Source organism: Diadema setosum, chromosome 20 (genome assembly GCF_964275005.1).
Source record: "Diadema setosum chromosome 20, eeDiaSeto1, whole genome shotgun sequence".
NCBI classification, from domain to species: Eukaryota; Metazoa; Echinodermata; class Echinoidea; order Diadematoida; family Diadematidae; genus Diadema; species Diadema setosum.
In genome coordinates this window covers 34,717,607-34,732,421 of record NC_092704.1, presented here as the reverse complement: position 1 = coordinate 34,732,421, position 14,815 = coordinate 34,717,607, and the positions used below count along the sequence as shown (strand labels likewise).

The window sequence follows — 14,815 nt, the reverse complement described above, 5'->3', positions numbered from 1 at the left end:
TAACTGGAGACTGCATGTACGCAATGTACTAAACTTGTTTTTACTTTCTTTTGTTTTTAATCAAAACAATAGCAACTACAGGAAATATCTGTGATAATATTTGAGGACAATTTCACGAGAAACCATATACCTATTTTTGTTTATAGTAAATATCCTATTTCACTTAGCTCCTACTAACTCTGCAAGTTATCACATTTCTGCAAGTTATTACATTTCTGGAAAACAACCAGGGTTTGGGGACTTGCAAAAAAAAAAAATGCTTGTAAAAGCACAGGTTCTAGATCTACATAAGGAAATTTGTGATGGTATAAATATTCAATACAGCACATGGTCACAAGACATGCACAAAGGATGCCGATTTGTCACCAAGAAATTTAGCTATATTTGAGTCTTAGCACAAGCTGTATTAAAGTTGAAGGACTTATGAGAGGTACCAGCATGTAGTACAAATCATAGAACCCATATTATCAAAAAAACAAAACAAAAACAAAACACTGTGATCCTTTTACAAACAGGGAGTAAAATCAAATCAGTACAATGGTGGACGCTTTGTTAAAATGAGACAGGTTTCACATGATAATATTGATGTAGTGATATTGGATATGATCACCTATAGCAGTCATGTTTTCTTTTTGTTTGTTTTCATTTTCCATCTGATGTGATGGCTGGATAGCCCATATTCGGCTGCACTAGTAGGTCTTCAATGGGGTCTAGGTGTGAGTACTTGGGGTAGACCACTTCCCCAGGTTATGCATCCTGCTCGATGTGATGAATGCATGAATGAAGCAGGATCTTTTACGTGCATGAGTTGTGATTCTCTCACAAACAGTACCTCCATTTGGCATCCTGTCTGAGGGACAGAGCATTTCGCCTAGACTAGAGTAACACTCACTGGGATTTGAACCCACGCCCGAACCCAATACATCGATTGTAAGGCAGATGCTCCACCAATTGAGCCACCTCGACACCCTGTGATCACTTCAAAGCTTTACCACTCATGTGCATATCAATCTGAACCTAATTTCTACTTGCAAAGAATGAATCATGTGAAATTACTGCTAAGTGTAAGTGGTAATAATGATTTTTCATTGGGAGGATATTGTAGTTTAGCTAAACTATGAACAGAAAGTGTGATTTTTACTTTCACAAACACACAAGCAGCGCTTTATGAACTACAGTCAAACCTGTCTATAGCGGCCACCCAAGGGAAACAAAAAGAGTGGCCGTTATAGACAGGTGGCCGCTACAGACAGGTTATCCAGCTCTGTGTGCATTGTCTATTTGTACATGTTTCATTGTTGTGTACTTCTGTAAGTACATGTACATGTATGTGTATACTAATGCACACGTGTGTTTCATGCATTGAACAATGCTGTTGTTTATGAAACTGTTGCACAGTATAGCATATGTGCAGTCGTGAAGAAAGCTTAACACTAGTGCATTATCATGACTGAGATTTGAAAGCAGTGATGGCGATCACTGAACGTTCCCCATGAATGACTAGCACGGCTACTAAGCAGAAAATCACGCTGAATTATCGGCTCAGCTCAGGCTCCATCGGGTATGTGGCCGCTATAGACAGGTTAAAATCTACCGCGGGAAACAAAGTTTGTGTCCGCTGGCCACGTTAGACAGGTGGCCGCTATACACAGGGTCTGTAACAGGACTTTTCTCTCGGGGGGATTTTTCAGTGGCCGCTATAGACAGGTGGCTGCTAAGGCAGGTTTGACTGTATATAAAAATGTGTGAAATTTCAACATTTAGTTGCTTTCATGCATTCTGTTCAGCTCTCATAAAATTCTATTTAATTGACTCTTTTTGAATAGTTGAAGTCAGCCTGAAGATAGAATGATGCCACAACTCACTGTATCATGGTTAACACAAACAGAAGGAAGCTGTTTGGACGTTAGCGTGATCTCAACTGAACGTAAACAGATCTCCAGGATGCTACGTAGGCTATAACTCTGACATTGTAACCATCCCAGTCCACTTAATCTAAATATAAATTGACTGCATCCATGGGAAAATGCAACATGAGCTGCAATCTCCTGGCCATTGTCAGCTAAAATCACTTTCTATACTTCCCAGGAAGTCACAATGTACCATGCTTGGGAATCAATGACATGATATGAAATCTCCACCAGCAAAGAACTGATCAAAATGAGTGAGTGATGGCAGTTACAATACTGATAATTGTTACAACAATAACAATAACAATATACATTATTTTGAATAAGTGCTTGGTACTGCAAAATCGGAAAATAGCATTCAACACAGACATACTAAAGCTTTTCAACATGCACTCATCAGAGTAAAAATCGCATGAATAAACAGAAAGCCAGAAACGAAACAATATAAAGGAAGCGAAGGAAACCACACGGGCAAAATGGCGAGCTGTGATTGGCTTTATATATCCTTTCAATATCCTCTTGTGGAATTAATGTCAGTCTCATAAAATAATCAAACCTGGCATTCCACAACAACAACAACAACAAAACAAAACAAACAAACAACAAAATAAACTACCAGTTTTGCCATAAATGATAAGCACAGTGTGCAATTAACATTTTCATTGTGTATTACAATAAGTCCTCATTACAAAAAAAAAAAAAAAAAAAAATACTTGAGATAGAACACTCTTGAGCAGACAAGCAGAGACCTTAACAAACATTTGTGTGCTCACCTTGTACAAGGTATGACGCTAGTAAGGTTCCGACTTCAGCTGTGCATGTAAGGCTGTGAGGGGTCAAGAAAATACAGAAGAATGGAGCAACATGTCAAAAAAGTAGTAATACTTCAAAAAAGTATAAAAGGCAAGTTTATTGATTTAAAGGAAATTGTTTATTTGGAACCAACGAACGAAGGATTGGAAGTGTATCAATATTCACACTTTAAGTAATGATGATAAATCTGTAGTAATTAGCACAACAGTAATTTCAAAACTCATGTAATAAGATACAATGCGATTCTGTGCAACTTGAGTTTTAAGATGCTGTTCACATTACCTGAAAAGGAACATTTTAATCATTAGTAACTTTCGCTGAACCTTAGGGATATGTATACACGTAAGTGTACGAATTTGAGGGAGTAAAAAACGATCCCTTTTACAACCTATGATGAGGACTAGAATACATCACTTTGAATATTATAGGATTTATTGTCAAAACTTATCTCACTTTGGTTGAGGATCAACAACTGCTAGGAATATATGAAATGTTTCATAATCTGTCTCTTTTTGGCTCTGTGTATTCAGAAGATCCGCCACAATGTTGCTGCTGCTAATGTGCCACCAACTCCCAAGGGCTCACCATTCGGAAGTGAAGGTGACAGGAGAAAATGTGTCAAAGCTACAATTGTAACACAAGTTCAATGACCATCTACAGGATGTTGATGTATTTCAGTGATTATTCTTCACACAGCCTGCGACTAAGGTTTCACCTACACCACCACCCGTGCGGAAGTCTGACAGATTGCGTAGTTATCATCGTCTTAAAAAAGCAACGGACACTGCATACCAGTAAGTCTCTCAAAGGAGCATTTTGATTCATATTTTTGAAATATGTCTCCCCTCACAATGAATTTACAAGAATTCCTAAAGGAAGTTGTTTTTAGGAGGTATTACAGTAGTTCTCAGGAGTCTTAAAGGGAAGATAAACCCCAAGAGCAATGTGGATTGAGTGAAAGCAGCAACATTAGTAGAACACATCAGTGAAAGTTTGAAGAAAATCGGACAATCGATGCAAAAGTTATGAATTTTTAAAGTTTTGGTGTTGGAACCGCTGGATGAGGAGACTACTAGAGGTTATGACGTATGAGTGGACAACAATACCAAGAAAATATAAAGAAAATTCTACAAAAATCCATTTTTCATGAAAATTACAAATTCCATCAACTTGATATTGACATATGTTAAGGGTAGCAATTATTCCCCCTGCTTTCTGAAAGAGGTTGGTCCATTGCTCTTTCATGATTCTAGAAAAGTGAATTTTTGTTGAATTTCCTTTATATTTTCTTTGTATTGTTGTCCACTCATACGTCATATCCTCTAGTAGTCTCCTCATCCAGCGGTTCCAACACCAAAACTTTAAAAATTCATAACTTTTGCATTGATTGTCCGATTTTCCTAAAACTTTCACTGATGTGTTCTACTAATGTTGCTGCTTTCACTCAATCCACATTGCTCTTGGGGTTTATCTTCCCTTTAAAGGTCCTGTTTACCTTTGGGAGCAGTGATTTCAAAAAATGCTCAAGATATCACATTTGATGCATACACGTGTACATCTGTCGTATCACAAAACATCCTCCCATTATATACAATTTTTCCAATAAAGCCTAATATATAAGGAGATATTGGCATTTTTTCTCAATAAACCATAACTGTAGATGGTTTGGATTTTCAACACCACTATTGTTCACATTCTGTATATTTAAAGATATTTAACATCAATTTCACTGATTCAAATTTTTACAGTGGTTGTTTCTATCCCTAACTCACATTCTAAAACTATTTCAAAGCACTAATGCTGGGTTTCTGTTTTATCTGCAAGTGGTAAATTATGCCTTTAACTTCAGTTCTGCTACACTTGGTGACAGGTGACAAGAACACAGGCATCATACAGTTGTCCAAGCGCTCCATGTGTGATTGTAATTTGCGAGTAACAGACAGATACATGCGGACATAATACCGGTTGAATGGGGAATAGATAGACATCATTTAGAGTGGAAAATGCATTGGACAGACAAAGGAACGAAAACAAAAGGGGGAAGAAAAAAGTAAGGCAGGAATTGCAATTATCTCTGATGATGACACCAATCGGAAAACGGTCATACAAGAGCAATCAGGAATTCACTATCTACCGCAGCTATCACCAACATTTCCTCTATCAGGAAAGAGAGATAAGGCCTGCCCCCGATAAGGATCTGCGTCCTGTTGGTGTACAGAAGCCGCAGAGAGTCGACGGCGCAATGACATTGGGAGACAACGCCGAGAATGGAGAGGGAATTTCACGCTCAATTAAGCATGATCATGACAGGGGAGAAGAATTCCTGATTGTTGTCATTAATACAAACTATGATACCACAGGGATATCATTATGCTCCCCCCTCCCCTCCTCCTTCCAAGCAAAATCCCCAGCTATTATGGAAAGCATTTCTTATTCATAAAAACATGCGCGTGGCTAGTATGGCGATGCATCTCTGACATATACATTATACACTCCACTATAGGGGTGGAGAAACGCACAAAAGGCACTTCAAACGAAGCTGCATGAATATATGTACTGGCAAATAACAAGAATAAGATGCCAATTATCTCAAAGTACGACCACTGGAACGAAACAATGCTGAGGCGTAGGGTCCTGAAGGCTTTAAGTGTTCACCCTTGAAGAGATATGGAATATTCAAAGAACACTGTTCGATTTTCACCATCCAGTCACAGGTGGTTTGATGCTAAAGGTCCTGTTTACCTTTGGGAGCAGTAATTTAAAAAATGTTCAAGATATCACATTTTATGCACATGTGTAGGTCTGTTGTATTACAAAACATCCTACCATATAAAATTTTTGCAATAAAATAAAGCCTAAAATATAAGGAGATATCAGTATTTTTCTCATTAAACTGTAACTGTAGACGATTTAGTCTGGAAACATTTTTTATTATAACTATTGTTCACATTTCGTGTATTTAACAATACTTAACATCGATTATATGGATTCAAATTTTTACAGTGGTTGTTTCTATCCGTAACTCACATTTTAGAACTATTTTAAAGCACTAATGCTGCCAGGTTTTTGTTTCTACTGCAAATGGTAAATTATGCCTTTAAAATTTGACCAATGCAAACCTGATGTCAACATGCATGCTCGAAGTAGTTTGGTAGAAATTAGCTAGATATGAAAAGAGAGTGTTGCTATCACATATTTGTCAACACCACAGAGAAGTGGCTTGTAAAACAAGCTGAAATCTCAAGTGACTTCTAAAATCTACATTTCTTGCTTTCTGAAATGGTAGATACTAATATATTCAAATCTAAAGGTAGCCATACTTTTCTCTTTATTTTTCTACTTCACAATAAAAGATTTATGTGATGTATTTTTCTTAAACATATATACATAATGTATCTTTCAAGCAGGATTTTGAAGAAGAGGAAATATATTGTATGTGAGAGAGGGGATAGGGAGAGAGAATGTGTGTGCGTGTGTGTGTGTGTTTGCGTGTGTGATACTATATGTGTGTGGTGTGTTTACTCTTAATTAATTTGATAGACTTGAGACAGAACTTACAGTATAAATATCCTTGCACCTGACAAAATTTGATTTAATCCCTACACAGAATGGATACATGCACATACAGATTGTATGAAGGGGAGGGGGTAAGAGAAAAACTCAAAGAATATGTCAGCGAGAGTAGACAAAAAATAAATGAATATAAGAAGTAGGAAAGATAAATGTAAACATGAATGCCACTGTACTGTACTGACACACTTGTCAGACAAATTCATAGACAAAATGTTCACAATGCAGACATACTATTAACCAAAAGGTTGTACACAGGATGCACAAATCATAAAGCTACTGTATCTAGATCTACTTCAATACTTCTAAACAGGTAAAAGTAGACTAATCACAATGGTCATAAGCAAAATTAATAGGTAGAGCTTTATTATGTACTTCATTCTAGTTGTCCTTGACAATCAAAGTCATCAATTTGATATGGGTACCAGAGAGGAATAATTCACGCCATCCCTAGATCTCATACAGCATCAATCATCATCTTCTCTGCTGGAAGTCCTCCTAAAATGCTCCATTTTTTAAATTCTCTTCCCCCAATGATTTCTTGTTTGGAAGAGTGAGGTCATTTTTCCAACTGGGATGAGGCCATGAATTAATTTCAAACGCAGTCCAGCTTTAGTCCCATCTATAGGCAAACCTGCTGGATTTAGTTGGTGGGGCCAGCTTGGCTCTTCCGCTACCGACCGCTGACCGAATTATGCTCCACATGAAATGGGTGGTAATTGGGGCAAAATATCGATTCCATACTTCCTGCCAGAACACCGGTGCGGGCTGGAATACTGACAAACGTAATAAATTGAAACATATGACCCGCGGTGGAACGTCAGTGACAGCTTAAAGGGGAGAATCTACATGCAGTGCAGCTGTACAAAATTTGCTATATATGTTCTGCTTTTTGCCACATCAGCAAACAAACTGCATCATAATGCCACATACGCTAATATGTGTATATGAATAGCGCAATAAAATGAATAGCACAGTAAAAAGAATAATCAATTCATATGTCATCATCTGCTCATCATTTCATGAACTAATTAGTTTGTAGTGACGAAATCATTTGATTTCTTTCTGCACTTTGAATGAAAGGTACACATCATGCAATGTTTGCTCTATTTCATTTCTTTCTTTTTTTTTTATTCGTGAGACGTCAAATACAACTTAAATGTCAAATTAGAATTTTAAACTTTTCTTTCCTCTTTCCTTTGTTAAAGAGTATGTGCCATCATATATTCACTCACAGATATCATGGTGTGCTCCACACACACAACCATGCAGAAAACAAGAGTGATAAAGTACCAGAATGAAATTTTCTGCAAAAAAGTCTTCCTAGTGCAAACTTTACCAAAAGTTAAACACATTTGCCTTGTTTTGTTTTTTTGATTTCACATTTTTTCTTTTATTCCTCAATATATCAATATTATCCACTCATCCATTTTTTATTTACTTTTATTATCTTATATCAATCCATGTACTAATCCATCTTTCTATCTACATTACCTTTTTATAGAATTCCTTGATGTATCCATAAACATACATACAAATGTAAACATTCAAATTTATTTCTTTTCCCTGCTTTTCAATTCATTCCTTGTACACCTACAGTGTATCAATCTACATGCTGTATCTACCTTGTAACCCCTTACTTTTGTGATTTAGGCCTAGGCCTACATCATCTCAGGCTTGGACTGGACTTGGTTGACCAGGATTTACGTGTATGAAAGACAGACACACAACTCGATGGGATTACCTCCCTTTCACTCTAGAGACTTCTCATACCGACATAGGACATTATCATTTGTCTGACTGCTCATATTTTGAAATGTGGTGTATGGATACACTGTATCCATATGACATTCATTCATGCTTGAATGCTCTCATATCTGTACGTCATATGAGAAGGCGGGGCTCATTTGCTATGCACAATAGGGTTTGCGCAAACTGCCAGATGAATGCACTGATACAAGTATAAACACAAGGTGCAAAGCCCACACAAAAGTTTGTACTGTACAAGGGAGTCTTCCCATGAAACAGGTCAGTGCGCAAGGTCTCATGTTGCCATATGGCCATTTTTACAATCAGTGGTGTAAAACACGGTTTTGGCACTAATTGGTGTATAACTTTCTTATACACTGACAGATATGCATTATTTTTTCTCATAAACTTACCACCCACAGTGTCTACCTTGGGTACCTTAATGAACTTTCCTCTCTTTTTCTTTCAGATATGGCATGCACTTACATGCTTGAAATCCAACACTTTTGGTGTATGCACTCTGACATGGTTTTTTTGTCAGACCTAGCATATTAAATTGTTTATTCCTTTTCATTATTTTTGTTGTTGTGGTGATAGACAGGTATCCAAACTTAAGAACTATTATGTTTACCAGGTTCTGCTTTGTCTTTTTTAAAGACTGAAATTTTCCAAACTTTATGTTTCGGAGGTGACATTTTCCGTTAACAATTAACCCCTCTTTTGAGTTAGCTCTTGCTCACAATTATAAAATTCAACTTTGCTAATTTCCATCAAAACAGAATAGTAATCAATCTGACTTAACTTCGATCCAAAGATTATTTGATTCAAATCGCTTGTCATTTTTTGGTGAGTGTTTATAAATTTATGCAACTTTTCCGTTAACTTTTCTGTCACCTCCGAGACAACAGATTTATGTATTTGATTTTTTTATTCTTGACATCAGTTATACATTACATTTACAAAAATGTAACATATCCCCTCACATTATCTCTGAAGGAAGGTAGTAGAAATATAGCCTGTTGTTTTCATTTCGGAGCAATTTACAATTTTCCGTTAACACTTGTCACCTCCGAAACAATTGTCACCTCCGAAACAACAAGCGTATTATATTTGATAATTTCTCGAAGACAAAGCAATTTTGTTTGATTCTGTCCAATTGACAGGAATCTGTTTTGGATGAAAATAGTAATATGGCAACAGGAAGTGAGAATTTTCTAGAGATTAATAAAAGATCTAATAAAAACTAAGAATTACTGTTTCGGAGGTGACAAAACACTGTTAACAAGAGTTTTTGTTCATTTCTATTGAAGAGAAACCATATCATGTACACCAATGGTTTCATTTATTTTAGTAACATAAGTCTCAAAGTGGAGAAATCAACTAACACACTCTCACTCTTATTTTTATTACTATACTGTACGTTTTAGGGCAAATTTACATTTTTTCACTTTTTTAACAAAGAGAATGCACAAAATACACCCATCTGTTGTATATATAATATTGTAATCAAGATCAATTCTCCTGCTTTAATTAAGTAAACATATAGATGCTTTCATCTTAGAAGCTTGATTTCCAATTTAAGCAATTTAGTTGTGAAGATTTACCAATCACAGCTTTCCATGTAGGTTGCTTTTTCTTGTGTTTCGGAGGTGACATTGTTTGTTAACACCATATTGTTATGTGATAGTGAAAGGCAAGACTTCAGTTCCTTTTCACTATCTATTAACATTTTCAAATACATTTAATATCTACAAAATCATCACAATAGAAGTGACTTTTGTATACCTAGCTCACCAGAATTCCCTTGATACCAAAGTGATACATGTGGCAGTTCATGCATGCCCTAGTCCACAATCTTAAAAAAAATCATAAAATAATCAAACTCCACAAAAAGGCCACATGCCTATAGCTGGTGCACAACTTGTTCTTAAATTCTTAGTTGTTGTTTTTCCATGTACAACGTGGTAATCATAAACAAAATTATGTGATTTTTTTTTTTAATATGACAATAATTATTACATTTTCCAAGTTGAACCAACTGTTTATGACATTGTATTTTTTAAGATTATTGAAGTTATCTGACTACATGTACTAAAGTGAACAGAGGAACAAGTCCCCAGGACTGGAAAGGGAAAGATCCAAAAACAAGATTTGTAGTTCTATCTCAATATAATTTTGATGACGTGTTTTCCTTGTTTTGTTATTATGTTTTATCTTAGAATTTGGCTTTAAGTACTGGAATTTCAAGGAAAAGAAAATGGTTTCTTGAAGGACAAGTCCACCTTCATATATACATGTGGATTGAGTGAATGCAACAACATTAGTAGAACACATCATTGAAAGTTTGGGAAATTGGACAATGCATTCAAAAGTTATGTTTTTTTTTTAAAATATCTATGCAATCACTGCTGGATGAGACGACTACGACAATGAAGTCACATGCATACAACGATATAAAGAAAATATAAGTGAATTTCACAAAACTTTACTTTTTGAAAAAAGTGCACATTTCTTAAACTTGCTACTGGTGTATGTTAGGGCAATATTATTCACCCTGCCTTCCAAAAGAGAGAAGTCAAGTGTTCTTTTGTTATGCAAGAAAAGTGAAAATATGTTGAATTTTCTTGATACTTTCTCTATATCCTTGTACATGTGTGACACCACAAGCTATAGAAGTCTTCTCATTCAGCTTTGACTGAGCAGAAACTTCAAAAATTCATAACTCTGGAACGGATTGCCTTATTTTCCTTAAACTCTCACTGATGTGTTTTACTAATATTGCTGTATTTACTCAACCCTCGTGTCTATTGAGGTGAACTTGTCCTTTTTTGGTCCCTTATAGGGTTATTTGAGACCAGTTTGTGTCCGGGACCTTCTGTGAAGTTGATGGGTAAAATTACTGAACTAAAAAAACTTTTCCCCATAAGTTCACACAAAAGCATTATGCTGCTCTCTTCAGCTGGGAAACACAAACTGTTGTCTTAACCAAACTGTAAAAACTTGCTAAAGATTAGTATGAATTACAATCCAAAACAAAATATGAGCTGGTATCCACTATCATGAAAGAGAATAACTAAACAAAATAACAAGTAAGAACTGAAAGAAAGAGCTTATATTTGAAAATCAAAGCCATGAGGAAAGACATGAATGTTCACAATTGTATTAGTTAACACCTGAGAAGTTGGGTTGTCTCTGTGTTGTGTCACCTCCAAAACAATAAAATGATTTTTTCTTATCTTATACTTTTTACTCTCAAAAGTGACTATGATTTGCTGGTAATTTTCAAGCAATTCAGAAAGATACATAAAATATATTTTAGTAATGTCAACAGTTTAAATGAATCTGGTATATAGAAAATTTATCCCAGATGAACCAAACACCTTTCACCAGTATTATAACATTTGTATGGTGGCTATCAAGAATGATGAAGAATTCATGAACATCCTTGAATTAATCTATTTATAATACTATGTGCAAACAAAAACATAATACAAGTCAAATAAGAATTTTTGCTTTTGGCATTCATAACCTATGTCCTCACCAAAAAATTACAATGGTACCCTCCGCAACGATAACTTTAAAGATAGTGAATCAATCTAAAATACAATTTGAGGGATTGAAACTATAACTCATTGCCCACACCTTACAGAAAACACCATTCAATTTGCTTCAGAGGTCAAAGACAAATGAGGATTTTTGTAGAGCATGTCAGGAATCCCTTCCCTCCAAGTTCTGTATATTGTGTTTACACATTAATATGCAGTTCCAAGAGCATCCAAGTGCTAAACTTGGAAGAATCAGACTCCTGACATCCTTCATAACAATCCACATTTCTTTGAGACCACTTAACCAAATTGACTGGGGCTTTCTGCAAAATAGAGCTAAGATGTTATAATTCAAGACCCCAAAGTAGATTTTAGCTGATGTAATCATATTGGGTGCTATCAATGCAAAAGTCTAATTGTAATTTTTTTTATTTTTTATTTTTTTTATTTTTTTTTTTTTTGGGGGGGGGGGGACATACTATATGAATACTTGAACACAATGTTAACATTGAATGTCACCACCGAAACAAAGTTATTCTTCCCTGGTGTTGTGGAAAAAAATGTTCTGAGAGCAAAGAAACATTACTAAAAAGATCTTACACACTCATTTCAATTTAAGGTAGAAAATGGAATGCCATGTTTCTTCAGATTACAATATCTAGCTTTAAATATGTCCGTCATATTCTTACTGTAAATGAATATTCAACACAATGTTAACATTGAATGTCACCTCCGAAACGAAGTGATTCTTCCCCGGTGTTGTGGAATAAAATGTTCTGAGAGCAAAGAAACATTACTAAAATGATCTCACACCCTCATCTCAATTTAAGGTAGAAAATGGAATGCCACGTTTCTTCAGATTACAATATTTAGCTTACAACCTTCGTCCAAATGGAAGGCAAACTACCGGTGCCCATGCTAATTAATGAAGTGTAAAAAAACACTTGTTCTGTGTGGTTTATCTGCTTGAAACAGGAGTTAATTTCTTGTTCTCGAGTTATAATTATTAAAAACATTGATAAAAAGAAGAAGTTTTGTGTTATTGTCACTTATTCTCAAAAAAACTGAGTGTTAATATTAATGTCACCTCCGAAACATTCTATTATGTTAACTGTCACCTCCGAAACATCCATGTGTGAAAAATCCAAGATTTAAAGAAATGATTCGAATTTCATTTAACCTACATAGGAAGGTAGCCCTTCTTAAAGACTTGTTATAGTATAGAGTTTGACCTGGCTTGCCCTCCATTAAATAGTTAAAATCTTAAAAATTGCATGTCAATTGGTATTTTTACCAAAAATTTATAAATCTCATGTATTTTTTTTTAATTCACTTTATATTCAACCCCCAAATAGTTTTGATTCACAAACTATATATTGTTGTTAACCATATAAACTTTGCATGGTGAAGTTTGACTACAGAGTTTTGTCATTATGGTGCAATTCATGAAAACAAAATTTTGCTTAAATTTACTCCAGGTGCCAGGGTTTTCCTTAAATTACACCAATACCTCTTGAGCTTTAAGGTCTGAAATGTTATTTTTTCAAAAATGTGAATACTTTCCAACAGGAATCAAACAGAATAATGAAAAAATATTTTGTTTGAAATTTTGACCCTCTGAGTACAAAAGTTACACCACTGATCGTAAAAAAGGCCATATGATTACCATACATGTACATAGTATCGGAATGTTGTGTCTGAATGCTCAAGTATCAATATGTTGTATATCCATGCATCATATAAATATATGATAACTCGGCGTGAATGGTTACATATCATTATGTCATATATCAATATGACGTATGGATACTGTGAAGCCAGAAATATTTGCAGCATGAAACTTTGATGCATTAGAGCCGCAGCCTCTTCCGCGGCATGAAACTTTCGAGAATTGCTGCCCACGTTTAATGCATTGTGTAGACAAAGACTTTTGAGTGCATTTTACTTTCATGAATCTTGCTCCTCGCAAAATTTTCGAAAGTTTCATGCACACAAACATTTCTGGTATTACCGTTTATGATAACTCAGTGTGTCTGAAAGCAGCATCATAGAGAAGGGAGAAAATAGAAAGACAGAAAGAGAGAAAGAGAGAAAGAGAGGGAGAGATGGAAGGAGAGAAATCAAGAGAGAGGAAAAGAAAGAGATAGAGAGGGAGAGGGAGCTAGCTTTACACTGTATCAATTACAGGGGAATTATCTGGGGGAAATAGTTGTCTGTCTGGACATGAGCCTAATCCCCTGGGCCTTGTGATATCAGGTTCAAAGCCCGATACAGTTACAGCTATGAAATTCTATTGCATGAAGAACTGGTTAACCATGTTATCTGAGATGGCTGATAATGCAAAATCTCATCTTTATATATTCTGATCACTTACAGGTGTAGGCTCATGCAATTAAACGAAAATTGCGAACAATGGCTGATAAAATGTGCATACCTTGTCAAGTGCAAACAATGTCATAATTAAGTATAATCACTACTACAATCACAGTTCACCAAAGTGAATATTGAGGGAGCAAATGAGTTGCAAAATATTTGAGGTTTCGACCTATTTTTGTTTTTTCTTTTGTTATATACCCCTAAGTATATGTACATTGTGCATGCTTTATATCTCATAGGAACAAAGGAAAAGCCAAATATGAAAATCCATTTATTTCCTGGATTGTTTGCAATCAAATCCCACATCTAAAGGGATCCTTTCAACCATTTTCAGGTGTTTACTTTTAAATGTACACCTGAAAATTAAAAATGTAACAAGAAGAATGAAAGGGGTAAAAAAACACAGCTGGTGTTTATTCAGGTCTACTTAAACTGGAATTGATAACTTTTCTGAATGAGAGCACGAGGCGAAAAGTACACATTTGTGATAGTGTAAAACCAGAATCTTTGCGTGCATTTTAATGTCGCAAATTTTGCAAGAGCCAAGATTCGCGAAATTAAAATGCATGTGAAAGTTCTTGTCTGCACTATATATACATTGAATGCCGGTACAAATTTGTGAAAAATCTATGCTGCAAAAAAGGCAATTGGCTCCAATTCGCGAAAATTTCATGCCACAAAAAATATTTTGCTTTACAGTATTTCCTTTTTTCTGGTGCTTTCCCTAAATCTACTCTCTGCAATGAAAGTTTGATTCTCCTGCTGCTAACATAAGAGTAAGGAAGGAGACCAAAGAAGCAAAAGAAAAGAAAACTAACATAGGCTGAAAGAGGGAAAAGATGTGTTATCTTC

General features: G+C 35.4%; 1 protein-coding gene across 1 annotated transcript in view; it reads right to left on the bottom strand.

Annotated features, from left to right (window-relative positions):
- LOC140243636 (tyrosine-protein phosphatase non-receptor type 4-like) overlaps positions 1-14,815 on the bottom strand; it is a 99,007-nt gene that overhangs the window by 63,485 nt on the left and 20,707 nt on the right. The window contains exon 5 of the mRNA XM_072323300.1: positions 2,684-2,736. Within this exon, the coding sequence (XP_072179401.1) occupies positions 2,684-2,736 (53 nt within the window). The remainder of the gene's footprint in view (positions 1-2,683; positions 2,737-14,815) is intronic.